General features: G+C 39.2%; 1 protein-coding gene across 3 annotated transcripts in view; it reads right to left on the reverse strand.

Moving 5' to 3' along the window:
* ZNF385D (zinc finger protein 385D) overlaps window positions 1-15,680 on the reverse strand; it is a 418,148-nt gene extending 402,468 nt beyond the window's left edge. Inside the window, exon 1 of one of the 3 annotated variants that reach the window (XM_071429336.1) lies at window positions 15,647-15,680. In XM_071429336.1, the coding sequence (XP_071285437.1) occupies window positions 15,647-15,665 (19 nt within the window). In that variant the 5' untranslated portion in view covers window positions 15,666-15,680. Of the gene's footprint in view, window positions 1-15,110; window positions 15,308-15,493; window positions 15,622-15,646 lie in introns of those variants that run through there. The other 2 variants (XM_071429338.1, XM_071429335.1) reach the window with 2 other exon arrangements.
* Between the last annotated feature and the right edge of the window lie 6,493 nt (window positions 15,681-22,173).

Genomic DNA, 22,173 nt, shown 5'->3' on the forward strand with positions numbered 1-22,173 from the left:
GATGAAGGTCTTCTACAGTTTTCTGTCCTCTTACAGATAAACTAAAACAAGTTGCTAAATTAGTTATCCTGATAGGTATCTAATGCTTCCAACTTTATGTGGAAGAGCTGCCCTCACTGGTTTCCTCCATGTTTTACAAATTTGATAAATATACAAACATGCAACAATTTCACTGTATGAATTAGCTTTTTCCCAAATCATCATATTCCTGCTTGGAGACCTGTCAGTTTCCACAGGCAGAGCAGAGAGACCCGAAGACATTTAGCTCAGGATTCTCATTTTCTTCCTGGCTTTGATTAAGGGAAAACTAAAATGGTCTCTCTCTCTGCTGTTTCATTCTGTGATTAGGACATTTATCAAATACTTTTTTCAACTGGAATGAACTGGATTAGTGATTATTGCTGACCACTGTACATTATAGTCCTCTTCACTTTTTGATCCATTTCAATATTTCTTCTTTTCCACATCTCATTTTTAAGCATACTGCACTCACCTTGTGCAGGCTCAGTTGTAGGATGATCTTTATCTGGAAATGAAACCTTGTGTGTGAGGTTTTGCTGTCCTAATTCTACTGTTTTGTTAATCACAGTCTTTGCTAACACCCTCCTTATCACTGTTATCACATTTCTTATTTCATCACTTAACAATATTCCACACTTGCTAAAGTAAATTGTTTACTCAATAAGCTATTGATAAGCAATTTTGCAAAGTACCAAAAACGTTCAAGCCCTGTGCATTCAGATTTGGTCACATGCTACCTTTCCCCAGAGTACATATATCTTTCTGCACACTCAAAAACCTATTAACTTACCTCAGTAAATTCCTTGGATACCTGTTCCCATTTCTCAAATGCAAATAACCACTGTGCAGACATTGCCCATAGGTCTCTGTCTGTTTAAATCATTAAATTCAGCTCTTCACTCACTGCCAGAAAACCACTTATAACTGGTAGAGTCAGGCAATGCTGCATCCCCTCTCATATGGAGTTGTGCACATTCTTTTCTACAACAGGCACTCTATTCTTATTCATCAATGTTTAATTTATATATGGATATAACATATATAAAATATATATGATACGAAAGTCCAGTTTTTAGTAGGAATTGTGTTGGTTTTAGTAATAATCTCTGCAAAAAAACTCGAGCAATTAATTTTCAGCTGACAAAATCTTTACTGTCTTTTACCTAAACCAGCAAAGCATAATTCCAAGCTAATTAAAAGTCAGCCACATGCTGGCATGAACAATGATTGTTATCACTTTTTCCTGAATGCTGAATTATTTGCAACTTGTCCCCATTTGTTGAACTCCACCTCAGCTTTGTATCTGCCCATGCAAATTGCAATTCCCTATTACCAGAAGATTCTCTTCTGGCCCATGGACCATTTGATGCTATCATGGGTTGGACCAGCTCAGTCAAAGTGTTCAGCTTCAGTGAGGGACAGATGTGGTGGTTTACTCCTACAGCAAATAATTTGGCTGTCAAGGCATACAAAATTAATTCCAAGTGCAGGGGAAAAAATATACTCTCTGAAGTTGAAAAGCTTGCCAAAGGGAAAAGTAGCATTAATAAGGAACTTGTACTGCTCATTTGCTGCATGCAACTTTTCAATCTGTTTCTCAAAGTTCTGTAACAGCATGTCCAGAGAGAACTGAAAAGGCAGCTGGATGAAGCTGTCAGAAACAATGACCCAATAAAAAAAGGTTCTTACCATTTGCCAGTGATGAGCACTAATGCAGTCCTTCCCTACGCCCACAAAATCTGTGGGAATGTCCTAAATCAGATTCTCCCTTTTTGTCAGCAATTTCCAGAGTTCTCTAACTGGAAAAACAACAAAGACCTCTTCCCACAGCAACATCAAGGACAACAGCAGCTTCCAAAGAGGACAATCATCACCAGCACTTCTCTGTGCATCAGGTGGCTGGAGTTTGGGTTTGAAGCAGCAGTGTGTTTTCCCCAGAATCTTCTGTTCTATCTCTAAAGTTATACCCAGAAAGTTTACGATGTTTGATCTTGCTGAAGTTATTGGCATAAAACCAAGAGAAAGCAGAGAAAGCATAAATGAAAATTACAGTACTATTATATAAGCAAGTGTGGAATTTGGAGCTCATTGGGCTGACAATTTGGACTCTCATTACAATTGTGAAGAAAAAAACTGAATAATTTCACATACAGGAAAACCACCACAAATTTCTTTAAGAAAAGAAAATTAACATATATATATATATAGATATATAAAAGAATTAGAAAACTCTATAGTGTGCCAGATGGACATTTGAATACACAGGTGGCAAGAACACCAAATCCTAAAAAGGAAAGGGAAGGGCTTAAGCAGGAGAGGAAGAAACCACATTTAAATTCCTGCCTCTGAGACTGAAGCTCAGATTTAACTGAGGTTATGGGAGCTGAATAAAGGGGGAAGAATTTTTGGAACACTATAGACATGGAAATTAGTTTATCATGAAAAGAAGAGTGAGAGAAAGAAATAAAATATGGCAGTGTATTTAGAGTCTTTTTCCTCCCAAGATTAAGTATGGGAAGACAGGCTACAATGGGATAGTGCCAAAATTATAAATAATAATATAAAAAGTAAAGGAGAGCCACAACCAGGAAAAATTATTCAAGAAAAAAAAATTTATTAAAATGAAACGTGACTGATTACAGCTTATTGTTTGAACAAAATTGCTTTATTCCATAGGCACAGCTTGCACTTAAGCTGAGTATGCTCATCATTTTGTGTATATCTCCAACCTTCTATTTTGAATATTTTACTATGAATTTGACCTGTAAGATTGTGCAGAGGATTGCTTAAAAGGCAAAGAGAAAGGATTTTTCCACTTTGATCGGAAGCAAAATAGATGCAGAAATTATCCAGCTAACACATGTATACAAAATAATGAAAAAAAAAAACCCAGACCATGGGGAGGCTTTTGCTAAACTATTAAATATATTTTATTCAGTTAACAATAAGGTTTTTATTCACATTAAATTTATTATTATTTATTGGCATTAAAGTTATTCCAGAATGGCTTTATTTAGGAATGAAAATTATTATCCAAACATCAAATAACTAATATCTTCAATCTTATTTGGAAAAGTATCCTATTAGCCTCTAGGGCAAAAGAATAATTAGTCAAGTTTATATCAAATTTATTTCCAGAAATATTAGGAAGTAGGTCACAAATAAGCCTTTTATTTGTCTTTTTAAGAGGGCAAAAAAATAATAAACATCTCACTTGTTAATAAATCCACCTAAAAATGGCCCAAAACTAGGCAGCTTTATGCTTCAAAGTTATTCACACTTCACAAATAAAATTTTACCTCACCAAGGACTAAGGAGAGAAACAACAGTTCTACTTTGTTATAGACCTTTATATCAAGATATTTACTGCCATCCTATCACTGTCAAATCTGATTATAAACCAGGGATCAGCAAGCAAGGGATTAAAGGCTCATCTGAGAAGATGGAAAACATGAAATCAATGAAAATTGTCCAGACTGTGTCAGTTTCACAGGAACAGCCATCCAGATGGAGGGACTACTGGAATACTGGAATTACAGATATGAGTACTCTCAGTCTCTCTCTGCCTTTGAAATGTAAATGAAAACTGCTGGAATTGTTGAACAAATAGATATATAGATATAGACAGATATAGATAGATTGATCTAGGGTAAGACTCCTCACATTAACCAGCTCTGTGGAGCACAGGATCAGCATTATATTAAATGGAAATCCTTGCTGATCCTTGGGCTTTCTCTGCTCTTATTTGAGAATGTTTTCCTCCATAGGCACTATATGCATTCAATTTCTGTTCTGTAAGTAAAGGAAGCATTTGTTGCTGTGCGGGCTGGCACACAGGTACTTAAGTTGCTACATGAGCACTAAGGTCATTTGAGTGTTTGCCTAACTGAAGCTGCTTTTGAGAAGCCACAGCTCAAAAAAAAAAAAAAGAAATTACTAGACACAAAAGACAAGAAATAAAGGTTTATGTACATAATCTCTAATGGATGGATGGCTGAAGGGTTAAAGGGAAAGATTTTATTATTCAACAAGAAAAAGGAGTGTATCCAACTAAAAAAAGAAAAAAAAATCCCAGTCCACTCTTCCAGATGCCATAATGACATTTGCATTTCCCAATTACTTTCTACTGATTTCACAGTGAAGCACCCAACTATGGGTTGAACATGAGATGATGTAAGGTGAAAATGGACATCCTTCAGCTGCCCGATGCTCTCTGAGACCATGGTATTTCTGAGGAGGTATAAATCTATTACAGAACAGAAAGTTGTCTCAACCCCTATAAGAAAACAAAGTGATGTGTTTGAACTCTCTCCTTCCATGAACAACGCCTCAGAGAGGAAGGAGGCAGACCCACACAGAGGCACTCCATGCAGTGCCTAATTCTAATTTGGGGGCTACGTGGGCCCAAATCCGTGCCTGTTCCTTCATGCACAAGAGCAGGTGCAAGTACAGTCAGGGCAATGTCTCTTATAGCAAGCAAAAGTCTCTCCCAGAAATGTGCTGGGTGTAGGAGTAGTGGATCATCAGGACAGAGCAAGTCTAATTTCATTCTCTGTGAACTGCAAATGCAATTTCTTTTGCTGCATCCTGGGAAAAGTACAGCAGCAAAACTATCCTCCCACGGTGGATTTACTAAAGTGATTTTTTAAAAATGAATGGAAAGAGAGAAAAAGAAACCTCATGAAGAATAAAACTCCATTACTTGTATATATTTTCAATTATACTGTCTAAAATGGAGGTTCAACTCTGACATCATAAAAGAATCTATTTTCTTTCAGCTATCAGTAAAGATATAAAAAAAAAAGTTCCGGGAGGGTGGGTGGTGTATCGCTACACAGAAAGCCAAAATAATCACTTTCCCTGTCTTCCCCATCCTCCCACATTTTCCTTTATGGGTTATTCTGCTTTTACTGCCTACATTCTTCACCTGAAGTCAAATCCTCTGTTTATGGCATCACAGTGGTTGCTGTGGAGGCTATTACGATGTACAAAGCCAAAAGTGATGAGTTCAAGTTTAGACTGAGCAGTAGTATCTCAAGAAATGTTTCTGAAGGAGTAGGAGATATTAAAGAAAAGAAAAAAAATAAATACAGAAAATATATTGAAGACAAAGTAATTAACTTCTTAAATGACTGTTTGCCATCATTCAATTATCACAACTGTTTTCAGATCTATTACTCCAATGGCTGCAGAGGCTAAGTGCTGAACTACACATATGGAAGCAAGCACACAACAGGAGCAGGCAGAGCTAACACAGATGGCAGCAGAGCTCCCAGCCACGCTGCTCAGTAGTGCCTGCTGTGATTGCTGCATGTCTTCTGTGGCAAAAACACCCAAACAGCAAAGTGTGGCAAACACAGACACGCAGAGCGCAGCGCTGCTCTGGCAGTGAGAGCTCCTCATGGCACCCTTTGCTCTGCACGTTCTTCTGTGCCAGGTTCAGGTTCTGTAAGTTATGACCAGAGAACACACATTCCTGAAAAAGCTATTAGTGCATAGCAATTCATTCTGCTGCATGAATTGGCTTCACACACCCTTTCTCAAACATAGACACGTTTTAAAAAACAACTGTTGAAGTACAAATGCTAATTCTCAAGAAACACATAAAATATCAGAAATAGGAGAAATCCATCTTGGGATTTGCATCACTGCCAAATTTTCACAATTTTGGTAGCAGATAGAGTTCTTATTTTTTCCCTATATTAGGAAAATCATAAATGACTTCTATTTACCAAACTAGTTTCTCATTCATCTTTTCCCCTAGCTTTGAAACCTGAAGTATTACCAGGACTGTAGGCTTCAAGGAAAACCACTGATCAAAGATTTCTGAATCATATCTGTACTGATAGAAGTTCTTACCCCTCTTCTTGTTAAAAACAAAACCTGCAAAGAGCAGTGGAACAAAGATAAAATCTGATGTCAGATTTTTAAAAAAAACAAACACTTGAGGACAAGAGAAGGAAGAGAAAAATTCAAAAATAAGACTTTAATGGCCACAGAGCTCAATGAAAGGTCTTATTAAAATATTATTAAGCAATGAAAGTGAGTCTCTAAACAATCTTTTAACATGAGTGCCTTGAGACTGCTGGTGGGCCAATGTATCTTATTACATGACTGGAGAAGCATTAACAAATTAATTATACCAAATAGCTGAATTAATTAGGATATGTGGGACAATAGCAGTTAATACCAAAAGTCATTATGTGCTTTTTAAAGAAAAACAGTACTCTTTTATATCAGGAAAATATATTACCAGCAAGGTTGTACTACTGCATCCAGGCTATGTTACATGGAGATTTCTTACTTAAGAATATTGACAGAAAATTGTGAAATTTACTTGTATGCTTGTACGCAAGAAGATACCAGGACATAATTACTCATTACTGCCCCAAAGCTGGGACCTTGTGGAGGATCAAAAAACCGAAAACAAACAAACCCAAACAGGACAAAACAAAAAGACACACACCCCACACACCCAAAAAAACCCAAAAACAAAACAAAACAAAAAAAAGTAAAGCTTTGGCTTTCAGGCTCTTTCCATAATGACCTGAGACTTCTGTGCTGTAATGACACTGGAACATGTCAGTTACTCAGGTTGCCAAGACCCTTCTCACCACAAACTCTTACCTGCACTTCTGGTTCATGCAGAGTTGAAGGGCCAGACAGCTGGCATACTCCTCTGTACTTCTCAAAAAGTTAACTAAGTTTCTAGGTGAACTCAGATAATGGGCTGCAAGCCTAGGAATAGTTCGACTTATTTTTATTCAGAACATTATGGATTTAGCAAATTATTAGTTTTCCGTAGTATCTTTTCTGGAACATCCTAAAATAAGATAGCTTTCATTATATTTTGTAAGTGGTACTTCAGATCATCAGTGGAATCACTTTAGCACCACTTACTCTTGGACTTATTTCTAGGAAGATGCCAGTTATCTAGAGCTCCCACTTTTCCAAAATTATCAGGCGCTCTTTGGGTTTTTGATGTGAAAAAGTAACCAGTTGCCAGACTTTGTGCACTCCTTCCTTGGATGTTTTCAAGACTGGATTGAAGAAAGCCTTGAGCAACCTGATCTTATCTCACAGCTGACATAGAGCAGGAGACTGGACTAGAGATGTTCCTTAGGATCCTTCCAACCTGAATTATTCTATGTATTCCTCAGGTTTCCACTAGATATGCTGAATACAGTCAGAACTTATTTGATCTAAATATTTTAACTAGATTCAAAAAAAAAAAAAATCCCAAAACAAACAAACAAACCAGCACCATCAAAGAGCCATATACAATTGTCAAAATACATCAATAAATAATTTTGCCACTTTCCTCTTTTTATGCTAAGAAAATCATAAAACAGAGTTTGAGTTTGCAGAATACAAAAGCCTTGGGCTAAAAATGTCCATCTGCCATCAAACTGGCATAATGTTGGTGCAGGAATAAGAGGGAAAAAAAGCTAGTCAAGGATGCTGCTTCAGCTTAACCCTCCCTGCAATGGAACAACTGCTCAATGCTGCTAAGAACTCTGAAAAGCTCTCAGGTGTCACTTAATCATCTCTTCTGTGAGATCGTTTGTGTGCCTCTCCCTATGCCAAAACTGAAGAATTCAGGAAGCCTGAAAAATCAGCTCCCTGATCTGGTGCATACAGCAAGCAGCTACAGCCCACAAGATCAAACCCTTCCATGATCAGAATCCCACTCCAGCCACTGCAGTTTCTGTAAGGTGATCCTTCTGCCACCTTTACACTTGTGATACAGTCCTCTCCCAAAAATTAAAGTAATTGAGCTGGGACTAGCTTTTCAGCCTGGACATTAAGAAAACAAAGACTACCCACGCAAACAAAAGCCCCAACAATATATGCTTCTGTTCTAAGCAGATTATTACCACTTCTCAGTGAAAAACAACAAGAAATCCTCCACAATTGCACAATGAATAAAAACAGTGGTAAATTCTCTTTTGCTTCATTAGAACTTGCCTTTGTAGGCCAAATGCTCGAAGCAATTTAGGCTGCACCCAGCAGTACCATTAAGACAAACAACTGACCATCCCTCAGGCAAGTTCAGTGTTAACTGAAATCAATAGCTGGGCTGGGAGCAGTCCTGCCATAGAGAATTCCAACATCATCAGGACTGGTAAAGACAGTGTTTCCCTAAAACACATATAGTGATCTAAAAAAACCACTTTCTTCCAGATTTTAAATGGATTTACAGGCTTGAATATATCTTGGAATTCCAAGTAGCTAGAAAGCCAGAAATTCACACCTCTAAGTTAAATAAAAATTGAATATTGTGTTCCCATTCTCTCTAATTCAGGTTTGAACATTGCAAGGAACACATTTGTGATGTCAGGATTTGATTATGAAGATGTCTTATATTTAAATATGGTGCAGAAGTCTTGAAACATTCTGCCCATTCCAGAACACAGCATCTCATCTGTTTTGCAGTCCTGCTGATACAAATGTAATGCAGGGGTCCCTTGATCTCTCTGTGTACAGCTTCTCATTACAGAACCTCCTCTCACTTACCTCCTAAAAAATTTTACTCCCACCCACTTCTTGTCTAGCAGCAACCATGACCTCCCACATGAAACCACAGTGACAATCAGCCAAAGAGATGAAACTGATGAGGACATCTGGTTACACTACATGAATTTACTCAATCCAACTTCTGGAGAAGGAGTATCTCTTCTCAACCTCCCATTCCTCCCCCTCACTACAAATGCCAGCAGTTTAGACAGCTCTGTAGTTTCAGAGCTTCAGAGCAATAAGTATTGAACAAAATACTGGAATGGTTTGAACAGCAAAGCACAATGCAGTCATTGACAATAACAACACTTTTTTCTTGCTTTTTTCCACAGGCTCTTGGGTTCATTATCACAAACTAACAGTTCTACTTTAATCTGCTTTCAGGAGAAGGTTCTACCCACTAGTTCTTACTCCCTGTTTCTACTTTTTGATGCTTTCTACAGGAATGTGGCATCCACAACTCAATGGAAATCGGTCATAGAGAAGACACAAAAAATATTCTTAGGTATCACAGTGCACAAGACAAGACCACAAAGCCATCTTAAAAAGTACACATTTTAAACAGTATTTTGTGCTTCTTTATTAAGAAGATTATTTACCTTCCAAAAGCAACAAAGATTTTTTTTTCATGGAAATAAAGAAAATAATCGCAATTATACTACTACATAGTTAAAGCAAATGCTATTTAAAAACTCAAGGAATTGCTAGTGTAATGCCTTTTTATTAAAAGTGCATTTATTTTCAAAACACTGCCTAAATAGCAACCAAAATGCTATCTTCAAGCTCACTCACAAGGCAAGAGGTACAAATTTGCATTTGCTGGTTCAGCCTCCCTGCCCTGTAGCCCCTTCCTTTGCACCATGCCACTTCTCTAAATTATTCAAAGAATGCCATTATAGTTCTATTTAACTTGCTATTTAATGCTTCAACATATTAATCAGCACCAATTTAAAATCCATCAACAAAACAGAATGTATCAAAGTGAACCTACAATAACAATATTCCTTGTTCAACTGTTGTAGGAAATATTACATCCTCTACACAAAGTCATATGCATGAGGGCAGAAAATGAAAACAGTTTCAGAAGGAAGTTAAATCCTTAGAGGGTAAGGACATTCCAGTTCTGGGGATGGCTTATGCTTCTACTGCTCAGAACAGCACTGGGAATAGCCCAAATTCATATGGGAAAGCAGTCAGGAGCTGCCACAGTTCCAATCAATTATTAAGGCAACATGACAAAACAAATTCAGTGCATAAACAGACATTCCAACTGTAGTCAATGGACAAGATGATTCGTTGTTTTAACATGGCAAGGCTAAATGGAAAGACAAAGGCAGAGATGTTAAACTGAATATAGGACTGGAAACTTCCAGAAGTAAGTATAAAATGCCCTGGAGCCAGGGTTACTCAAAATATAAAATATTTTAGAATGTACTGAAATGAGATCTTTTCTATAGTTCTGTCAGAGTAATCATTTCACCTAGTTTCAGAATTTTCAACAGCAAAAGCCAAATGATCAGGAAAGTGATTCTTTCTTTTTTCCTTTCAGATCACACCTTGTACTTCCCAGCAAGGTGACTTGAGACTCTGTCTGACTAAAACTAGCCAAATATTCCATAAAAAAATAAAAGTCAGAAAAATATATCTGGTTATGAAATGGAAGGGAAGTCTTTGGTTTCTTAACTACATTTCTGTGCCAAAATTAAATTTAAATAAATATCAGAAAACTGTATTTGGAGTCTGCTTCTAAGATCTAGATGGTGGGTTTTTCATTCTATCATAAATTAAAATTTAGAATAATCTGTGGATTTTTAGCTCTGATTACTTATCTCTAACTGAGGAAGTTATAATGCTAGGCTTTATCAGTACCATAAATATCCTCTTCTATGAACTAGGCATCCACTAGGATATCACCTTTCTTACAAGGAATAATTTGAAAAACAAAACAAAAGAAATAAACAAATAAGTTTTTACAAACAAAAAACCAGAAACAACCACAGAAGAGGTAACAGCTAGCTGGCATTTACATCAAAGGAAAAAGGGAAAGGCCAATCAAGTTCAAATATGTTTGGTAAACCAACCCCCTTTTTTCTCCAGGCCAAAACCCTTCCTTACCCACCCATTTGTTTGGAAAGCCTTGCCTTCAGAGCAAGGTCTGCATTACACAGCAAACACACTGCCTTACTAATGAGACCCCAAAAGTGGCTGAGGCATCAAAGTGTCAGTAGATGTAAACAGAAATAACATCAATGTTCACACATTCTGAACATATAGGCTAGGAAACGTTTCAATATTTAAAACCTACCTAGACATTATTCCAGCTCTGATCACAGAAAAGATGTTTACTTGCTTTAAGAAAACTTCTATTCCTTTATATTAAACATATACATATATATATATATATATATCTCCTGCATTCATTTCAGACATTTATTTTCACAAATGCTACAATAAGGCACATATAAAAAGTGAGGTGAGAGAACTATGCCTCAAGCAAAACAGAAGATTTGGTTATGACTACCTCAACACGACCAACAACATTATTTCCCAGGAGACAGAGAAGGAAGACAAGAAAAAGCCAACAGAAAATACTGAAGCACATTCTTGAATATTTCAAGAAGAAATGTAAAAAGATGAGAACGTCTGAAACTGGAAAGCTCAAGCATAATTCAATTTTCTTACTAAATTCCTTACTAACTGTGGAATTAGTCCAGTCCAGGAGCAACCTGGATGTTTGCACATGTGCATACAACTCAGCTCATTCAAGAGGAGAACTATGAACAGGTTTGTAGAGAGTTCTGTTTCCCTCTCTCTCCGTTCTCCCAGCAGTTCAACACAGCTGGAAGAGACCACATCTCTGCAGCAATGATACATTGACTTCTACCCTTCCCACACTACAACCTTTCCATTACATCAAACAGATATGGCAACAACAGTTTTTGTCTTACTCTGTGACAACTCTAGATAGGTGAAGACTAAAATTAGTCAGCAGATCCAGGTGAAACAGTGGTCTGTGTTGCCAGAGCTCATAATCATTTATCCAGCCTACCTGGGTATAATTCAACATATTGGCATAAAACCAACTGATTTCATTGTGCTGGCTGAAGCACAGAGGACTTGCACTTGCCAGTCTAAATATGGCACATTTTGTGAGCGCTTTTTAAAAAAAATCAAATAAATTGAAAGTAATTGTTTTCTGTCTAAAACTGCACCTGTGTTGACAACACACTCCTATACATACATCCAGCACTATTTACTTGTGCTGTTTTCCCCTGGTAGGTGTTTTTATACTAACTTTCACATAGTTTTAAAAGAGATATAAAACATTGCTTTCTCTCCAGAAGTTATTTCTGGTGATACAAAGTAATTTAAAACTTATTTCTGTTTCATAGCTTTCAGTCACAATCTTTCCATAGCTACTCCTCAAGGGAGGAGGTTTCCTCATACAAATATTTCAAAGTTTTCTCAAGCAGTACACTAAAATATTACTTTATGTACATATTTTTTGTTACATTACTTCTTAATCTCTTCTGCCTAAAGAGAATCTGTAATAGAATTCTGGCTGCAGCTGTCAGTTTTCAAGTTCTTTGGAAATTTTACAGGTAAGTTGCCAATGATAACCCAACATTAAATAATTTTAAAATGGACTTTTTACAAGACCCTTAATATTCATCATCTCAAGAGGATCTTGAACTTTTTGCTAGAATCTTGACAAGACTTCATTTACTGTATAGATCACAATGGGTGGGAATGCTAGTTCTGCTTTATATTGCTTTACATGGTATGAAACCAAAAATCCTGTAAAACAAGAACTTTACACATGAGATCACAAGGACATTTTCATATTTGTATTTTTAAATATCAGAAAAGTATAAAAAAGTCTCCCTAAGTCCTCATGTAAAAGGTGAGAAGAATGTCAAAGCTGGAAAATATTTGTAACTTGACTCAGTTAAATGGCAGGTTTGCTCAGCTGCAACTCAATATGCACCCCGCCAATTTAGATCCTTAAGTGATGCCCAAATAAACATATCTTAATCCAAACATACACAGAAATATTGTGCATGGTCTTCAGATGGTGTCAATCATAACAGTGCTGTTGAGATCCATGGAGCTATGACACCTTTTACCAAGGCAGGACGGTGGCCCATTTAAATGCTTTTGTAGCAAAAACAGAGATTAGGAAGAAATGCTACTTCCCAAGAAACATTATTTCCCAAATTTCAAAGTATTTCATACAGCTCTGTTGGGAACAATTCCCACCTCACTTTGATAACTGAATGCAGGCAGGTATAAATGTGTCAGTCATCATTGGCAGTTCATATGCCACAATTTTACTTTTAGCTATATCTCACTTACAACCCCTCTAATGCTTTAGCTTAAACATTTTAAGTAAGTTATCTGTTCCTGCATGATGAATTTATCAACACTGCTTACAGAAGCTGAAATTTACTTAAAAGCCCATTCTTGGAAAGGAGAGTGTTTCTGTAACTTTGAAAATTTTGTAAGCATACTAAAGTAATATCACATCTTTGGTTTTCACCCCAAATATTTCCCAATAGCACACAATCAGCATGAAGGACATGCAAATTACTCTAATTTCATTTTTACCTTGCATTTGGAGCTGTCAAAGGTTAGTAAATGATCTGGTGACTAAGTCTAGTTCACTTTGCAAAGGCAATACAATAGAGTGCTTATTTTTAAATGACAGTTGAAAGGATGCAAAGTACATGGGCTTCAGTGTAATTCAGTGTTCTGTGTTGTTGCAGTAACTACTTAAACATGAATTCAGTATGATATGATACTTTAGAAAACATTTATAACAAGCAATCCTGATAGACTGAAGCATACCACACCTTTTTTCTAAAGGTAAATTAGAACCAAGTTATTTTATAACTCCATAATTTAACTAATTTAATTTAGAGCTATTATGATAATACATTAATCATAGCAGCATATGCAGGATCATAAACTTTGCCACAATTGCACAGCTGAATCAGCCAAATGTTTTCAGTTTGGCCCGACACCTCACACTACACAGTCTGTGGATTCAATCCTGGCTCTTCTTAGGTCAGTGGCAAAATTCCCACTGAATTCATTGCATCCAGAATTTTATTTTGGTCTGTGTGCCTAGCTACTGTGTAATACCTACATATAACAGGTACCCACCTTAAAGGAATCCCATCAATATCAACATGTGAGTCCCTACTACCAGCATTACAGTCCAAATTAATAGGATAAATATTTACAATTACTTTTAAACAACCACTTTTCTTCTCTAAATGGACAACATTTTTTTTTCCCTACAGAATTTATTTTAGAGAGGTTTTGATATCCACTGACAAAATCTTTGCTCCAACTTTTAGTCTGCTTCCTCTTTTGGCTTGTGAAAGGGGCAGAAAGAAGTAAAATGGAAAAGGAGATGTTGCTGCAGAAGCACTCCAGCTCAGAAACATCCAGGTGACAGTCAATTGGAAGAAACACTGAGTTTGCTTTCATATCAGACCTGCATTTGAGTGTATTAATTTCTTAGCAAGCATTTTCTCAAAATGCCAACACCTGAGGTACCAGGCTCCCCATCATCCCAATATTTTTGTCATCAAGATTACTGAATGAGCTACAGCAACCGCTGGACTTGTACAAATCGCTCCTTCAGCCAAATTAGCTTCTCAGGAAAGGACACAAAGTTACTTTGGGGACTAACATAAACAACAACAAACAATTGCAAATTGACGCAGAACTCAAACACAACTTAAGCTGTTACTTTACCCTTGAAGGATTAGGTCAGATACCTCTGCAAACCCACTTACCCGAATAGCGGATTTAAAACCCAAGGGGGAACACACAGCTAGAACAAATTCTAGTGAAATTTCCAGACACTGCAACCAGATCCACAACAACCTCTGAGGTTCGTTCCTCAAAGCAGAGATCGGTGACAGCCAAGCAGCACAGTAAGGAAACCGTACATGACAGCTTTGGCTCTGGGTAAACTGAATTCAGTGTTTAGCACACAAGGGTCATGAACCTCAACAACTGCTTCCAATAGTTCGTGAAACACCATTCCGCTCTATGTCTTCAAAGTCAGGATCTGATTTTGGGAGAACTGGCTGTGTGCTGTTTAGCCTTCAAAGAGAGCATCTGTCTCCCCGAACAAGTAAGGGAGGAGGAGACAGCAGCACACAGGGCAATATTTTCAACAGTGCTTTCCGGGCATTAAGATCGTGAAAGCCAAAAAGAGATTTCGGGGACTCTTCTCAGGTTCACTGGCGTTTGCCAGATGAGAAATGCTTTCTGCAAAAACGATCAAAGAAGCCGCTGTCAAAGCAAGATGCCAAAACGCGCGCGAACACCGTTCCTCTCCTTTCGCCTCGGCAAATAAAAGACATAAGGCGCAGCTCGGCGGAATTTGGGAGCAGGGAGCTCCTCTCCCTCCGCACCCGCTGGAGGGGAAAGGAGAAAAGGATGCCCCTGCCCCGGCCGGGCAACACAAGTCCCGGGCAAGTTGGCCTCGAGGCTGCCCCGCGCCGACCTCGGGGCTCCCGTCCCGCCGAGCCCCGCCGCGGCCGCCCCCTTACCGTGCCGGGGCTGGGGCTTGGCGCCCGGCGCCTTCTCCTTCCTGCCGCCCGCCGCGCTCCGCATCCGCCAGCTCGCCGCCCCCCTGCCCAGCGCGCCGGCCATGCCGCGGGCGGCACCCGATCCCGGCGGGAGAGCGCGGGGGCGGCGGCGGAGCGCGGGACGCGCTGCCCGGCGGCGGCGGCGGCGGGCGGGAGCAGCGCGGTCCCCGCGGACCCGCCTCCGCCCGGGCCGGTGTCAATCAGCGCGGGCGGGCAGCGCCCAGCCCGGGCAGCGCCGCCCCGCGCCCCTCGCCCCGCTCTCCGGGCACCGGGAGCTGCCCCGGGGACCGCGCCCACCCCCCCTGCCCGGCCAGGTCCGTGCGCCGCCAGCCCCCTGCTCCTACCGTAGGGAGCGAGAGCATCGGAGGCGGCGGTGATGCGCTCCTGGGATGAGAAGAATTCCGCGCTTGGGAAATGACAGCCCTCGGCACAAACCTCCTCCTGCCCGCCGGCAAGTCCTCCTACAGCACCTTCCCTGAAAAACATGTGTACGTTACCTCCTGCCATCAAAATCATTGGTTGTGCACACTCCTGACTCCATACCGATGAGTAACTCAACCTGAGATTCCCACTTCCCACAAGACCATGTGTGGTGAGACAACAGCCTGCCTCCCTCCCTCCCTCCCTCACCTCCGCGGAGCACCCTCTTCTTCCTCGCTAGAGTCCCGGGGACTCCTCCGGCCATCGACTTCCTCCCCTGGCTTTGGCGAGGGGCCGCCAAAATTTCTGAAGAAGGATTATTGCAGTGCAAGAAACATAATGCGCAAAACTTTTGTTTGCAATCTTAGGAATAACTCCGCTTGCATATCAAATTATAGTAGTGACTGCAGCAGCCCTGAAAAGTTATTCTATGGTTGATTTTTCATATACACACACACATATATATATGTGGTCAGCACTTCCACAAAATGCATCCTTCTTTCTATATAGACACAGAAGTACAGAGAAAATCTATGCAGAATTTGCACTGATTGAAAGAGGAGGAGGGAGAGAGAAGAAAAATAAACCCTTCTTCATGTGCCACTCTATTCCATCTCTGTTTCCTTTATTTCAAAAAACTTGTGGAGATAGATAATTAGGATTTGTTATCATCATTTTAAAACTTTATTTGGAAACTTACTCAGATCCAGGTTGTGATATTTTAATTAATATTTCATCTTGAAAGACTCTTCAGCTTTGAAACTCAAAGAGCCAAGGTGTAAAGGAGCCATAGCTGGCCCATAGCAGCACTGTTTTGTCCTCCAGTAAAAATTACCCTCCTTCTTCTCAATGCCCATCTGCACCAACAGCCCCTGTTAGGCTCTCATCCCTCTCAAGCTCCAGCTGTCCCCCACCACTGCTGCTCTGCCTCACCTGTGAATTGTGGCTGGCACAAGTGAGGCAGGAGTGCCAGAAGGCTGCCAGAGCTGTTGGTGCTCCAACACGCTGCACCAGGGGTGATTTTCATTAGTGCTGAGAATGATTCATGTGAGCAAGGATCACTGACCTTGACCTCACATGCACAGATACACCCTGTGGTGATGAATGTAATAGAATAAACAGTTAGATACGACTGCTTGCTCCCTCTTGCAGTGTTGTTCTTGCCCAACTCTATTGCTCTAGAATACAAATAGTGACTCATTTGCTTACCCTCATAACACCACATTTAGAAACCTGCTATTCATCTCCACTTGAAGGGTCTTGAATAAATATACTCCCAAAACGGCTGATTTAAATCACATATATTTTTATCACTTGACACTGTTTCTGTTGTTATTGATAAAGACTACACAAGTGGGTGTGTGGTGTATCATGTCACTGCTGAGGAAGTTTTTTATAGTGAATGGTCTTTTGTTAAATCTACTTTTATAAGAGTATTTACACAGGGGAGAAGGAAGGAAGAAAAACAAAAGGAAATACATCTGGGGATCTATCTCCTTTTGCTAAGAATAAGAAAACCCTACAGCAATTTTTTGGAATGCAAATGAAAAATAGAGTATAAAAGTGTTTTGTAGAGAGCAATATTTTTAAATGATGTAAAAATATATTCCATATAAAACAAAGTATCCGTGAGGAGGAAAAGTCTGCAGTAGCTGCATGCAGATTTAATATTCCAGAACAGCCCTAATAAAAAGGGAAAAAGAAAAATAAGACTTGTACCAATCTTACATACTTAATTTGTCACTGTGAAAAGAGTTAACTTTGCAGAAACTTCCACAGCTGAAAAAATATATTTGCAACCCCTCCTTGAAATATTGATTTTTCTATTTTCAACATCAAATATTTTTCTTTTTTAAAGAGGGAGACAGGAGTCTTCTTAAATATTATTGTTCAGTTCATACCTGTTATTTGACAGATTATCATGCTTCATCATTTGCCAAAAAAAGGTGGAATTGATAATATAAGAAGCTTCTATTGAGAAGGTGGAGATATAATAAAATTATAATACTGAAGAGCTACCTCTGTGTTTCATACTGTCATTTCTTTGCCATGGCATCATAGGTTTCAAGCTAATTTTTGTTTAGTCTTGTTTATGTTTCCTGCTCATTTAGCATTGGAGATGTACAACTGTTTCCATGTATTAACTTCGGGCTGTTTTTCCACTGGCAAATGAGTATTTGGGTGTCATATCTCTCTGTTTAGCATGCTCTTTGCACATAAGCACAAAACAGACTGGTGGTTTGAGTATGTGTTCTAAATTTTGCTTTTGCTGAACAGACTTATTCAGACCTTCACAAATAGGAGCACTGCAATACTTGCTTTTTTGCTTAGGCATCTGTTGTTTTACCTAAGAACATTATGGAAGCATTTCCAGTAGTACAGGTTCTCAGTGCTGAAATTATTATATTTCCTTCCGTTGGAAAGAGAAACATACAGTGCATTCTGAGGATATGACCTCAGATTGGGAAGGCTCAGACCAAGGTACCAATTCACCTCTAACCCAGAAGACTTGGACTCTTCTGTCCCTTCCCACCTTCCAGTCCAACACTTGATGTCAACATCCTCATAATTTACCATTACCATGAATTTTCTCTGTTATTTTTGTTCTGATGACATCTTCTCCTCCTAATCTGGTCAAATAGAGAAGAGCTAGTCAAAGAGAAAAGCAGTTCACAAAATTACACTGATTCCTTGCAGACCACCACTTGACATTCCACATGGGAATCTGTGCCCCTCCAGAAGATGCCTCAAAGTTACAAAGCATCACAAGAGATTTTGTACAAACCACACAAAAGCTGAATAACAAGCAGCACATCTTTTTCAAATTTTTTTACTGCACTGACCTACCTGTCTGCAGCTGCCCTACTCTGCTCAGTGCAGGTGCAGAGCTGCAGCAAAGCAGCTGAACTGGCACTCATCCCCCAGCCTGCTCTTTCACAGCAACCTCAGCTGGTTTCATGCACTATTTTGTGCCATCCAGTGCAGGCTCCTCTTGTGCTTCCTGGTGCTGGAGAAATTAGAAAAACAGCAGGGTGTCTTTGGTTGCAGCTGCAACACAAGGCACAGAGCAGAAGTTAGGTTGTGGTGGCCCTTGCCTTGACAATAGAGGTGTTTGCCCCTACCACAACTTTATAATCTTCTGTATAATCTGAGTCTTATTTCTTCCACGTTCCAGGGGCAGCTCTGCACACACAAGTCCAGCAAGGATACTGTGCCTGCACAAAGGGCAGCAAGGATCCCCACCAGCCCAAAACCATAAGAGTGCTGCTGGCCAGAGCTGTTTGAAGCAGACTTCAAGGCCAATCTTAAGTCATAATTTTGGTTTCTTGTGCTCATAATTATTCCACAGACCTGGGGGTAGGTTTAAAGGGCTGGCTAGAGTCATAGAAAATGAACATGCAATGATGACAGATCTTAGTACTAGAAGTCTGACAAAAAAAGACAGCCACTAAAATCACATTCAATGAAGCAGAAATAGTGATTTATCATCGTATCTACAAAACAGAATTTTTAGGTTACATATTCAAAAATTAAAGGACACTTGAAGTCCCAGAATCCTTAAGTGTAATATTGTTTCTCCTACTCCCACAAACTAGGGAAAAAATAGATAACTGTGAAACAATGTCACAATGCAAAGCAACATTTTTGTTCTCTCTGCCCTTGCCCATGCTTCTTTTTGCACATTTCTGTTCCTTCAGCTATTACTCCTAACACCAGAAAAGTTGTTTCCCAGCAAGTGGAAGTGAAGGGATACATTTCCAATGGGTAATACAGAAGACACGATTCATAAACTGCACTACACGTTTCATGCTGCATAGACTTTGATCCAGTTGACTGCAAAAAGCAATCAAGGATCTGCCCGAAGAATCAGGGGTGCTGGATAGATGCACCAGACAGATAAATATGGAAATTTAGAAAGCCCACAGGATACAACTTTGACCTTTGAGCATTTCAGCTACTATTCTAGAAGCTCAAATATTAAATGATCCTATTACATATTGAACATCCTGCCAAAAGTCAATTTTTTCCAAACTTTTACACAAATCTGATCAGAAGGACTTACTTGAATCATAGTCCTGTCTCTGAAAGTCCTGTAGTTGCAGGACAGACTTGTCTGCATGGTTTTGTCTTTTCATTCAATATGCCGAAAAAACTACAAGATTTGAATTCTCAAGTTCATTTATCCCAGTATTGATGCATGAGATATTTTACTATTTCACTATGTAACTTACAGCAGGCTGGGGAAACTGCATGTACAAATACATCACGAATACAATGAGCAAACATTTAGAGAGAAAAGTATGTATTTCCAGGCACCACAGCTTAGTAGCTCACAAGCAAACAGGGAGGTTTCTAAATGAGATAAAAGTTGCAAAGGTATAAATTATAAAGAAAAACTGAATATTTCCTGCTTTTTCAGGTCAGCCATGTTTCAGTGACTGAAAAATAAAGCTTATGTAAAGGAAATTTCTGCTTTCAAAGCTGTGGAATTATTGCAGGGCTGCCTCTTGATCCCTCATGTTAGCTAAGGAAACAGGAATGCTACTAAAGAGGTGGAGCAAAAGACAGATAATATTTGGGATGCTCAAGATGCAGGATCCCAAGAGGACACACTGCTCTCAGGTATTAACCAGGGCTTCTCCTCTGGATACCCTGAGGAACAGGATTTTAAATAAATACAGAGCAAAGTTATGCACAGGGATCTTTGAGAGAAGAATTAGAAGGTCAGTCATAAAAGGCTAAATTGAGCTTTTAATTACCACACAATTTAAGAAAGAAATAGCTACACTAAGAAAGTTTTAAGAGATCTTCCTTTCTACTTCTTTCAAAAATGAAACTGAATTCAGTTTAATATCACTGAATATCACAATAGAATCTGAACTAAGAATTTAGTCCTTACACTTGTGAGTAGAAACAGACATCTCATATCCTAACTAGAATAAAATATTTGTCCTGCAGTGGGAACTCACCCCAAAGATATTAAAAAAAAAAAAAAGAGAAAAAAAAGGGAAGCTCTTTTTCACCTGTCTCCTTCTTAAAGGTTCAGTGAGCAGACAGAGCTTTAGTTTCTATTTGCAGCTCTGTAGGAAACTGCAGAAAACCTATTGCCAGGGGCTGCAAGAGGAACATGCTGAATGAAGCATTACCTCTCCTGGTGTGGCATCTCCCTGCCGACAGCCACAATATCTGTAGCATCCTTCTGGCATATGGCAGGTTGCAGGAGCTTGCAGGAAACCTCATCCAGGTTTTATGGTGCTAGCATCTGTGAATAGTTTGTTTGTTCTTTGTTTCTGTGACCATAATTCGGGGTTTCACTCTTGCTTCCATGGGATTTATGCTTGAATTTGGTGTCTAGGATTGAGCCCTAACTGCAGCAGCAAAAAGTGCATCAAACATAGCCTATGCTACATACTGAGTAGCATGTTAATGTAACCAAACCATACAGTTTTGTAGTTCAAATCACCCATAAAATTCACCACAGCTGCATTATATGGCTTTTGCCTGGCTTTTAGTCAGAAATTGTTGCTTTGGGTAAAGAGAACTGAGTAAAACAGGTTTGCAACTCTTAAAGATGTTTCTCAAAATTATATAATCTGGTCTGTATTTCCCTCTCTACTTCACTAACCACCTAATTCTTGAAACAGTTGCCACATTAATATTTAAATTGTAAATAGCTATCTAAAAACTACTTTAACAAAACATTCTGTGCACTGCTCCTATGCAGCATCAAAGAAGAACATGGAATGAAAATAAGGATATTCCTTTGGAATTAGGTATATGGGAGATCCCTGGTTCTTTTTCCTTTGGTTGGTTCCCTGCTTGTCAGCATACAACTTTTTAAGTCTATAGTTGCCTTCATCATTATTCAGATTTCTTTGCTGCTTTCATTTTCCCTAATGGAACCATTTCTGTTCAGAAGCTATTCTCTATTCCTTTTAATTTTGGACTCATACAGTATCCAGGCATTTTTTAGAGTTGAGGGGACGGTCACATTCGGTAGCAGAATTCCAGGACATTGTCACTGATGGTCTGACCATCCAACAGAACATGCTGACAAGTTCCCAGTTATTGCAGTATAACCTCATGACACCTCTGTCTCACTGCTTCCTTCTTATTTGATGCACTATAGAAAGAGCTATCACACCACAATACAATATTTAACCTCCTTGAAACCTATTTGCTCTGAATAATAGAATTGTTGCAACTTTGCTCTTTTGGCCTGCAGAAGAAAAGATTCAGATGTGGAAGAATGACTTCTACCTCCCAGGAGACTGACCAATGTGTCCCCCTTCTCTATGAAAGCTTTTTCTCCATACACCTACCAGAAAAACAACCTCATCCTGGAGCCAGAAGCAGATACTGCTAATGCTCACAATTATGATGCATGCCAGGTCGTGTGCTGCCTGCTTGACTGGCATGTCTCAGAGCTGACAGGGACCAGAACTGTGTGAAATCAGAGAGGAGGGTTGTTGTCAGCACTCCTGGGCTTTACCACCAGGCATAGTTCTGAAGGATGCATTTTGGCCTTACCTATTTGATCTTTCAGTCTTGGTCAAAATCAACATTTCCACAGTACTGCATGAATACAGAAAAGGAAAACAGG

Source organism: Agelaius tricolor, unplaced genomic scaffold (assembly GCF_023055355.1).
Source record: "Agelaius tricolor isolate 1412-34295 unplaced genomic scaffold, bAgeTri1.0.p SCAF_6, whole genome shotgun sequence".
NCBI classification, from domain to species: domain Eukaryota; kingdom Metazoa; phylum Chordata; class Aves; order Passeriformes; family Icteridae; genus Agelaius; species Agelaius tricolor.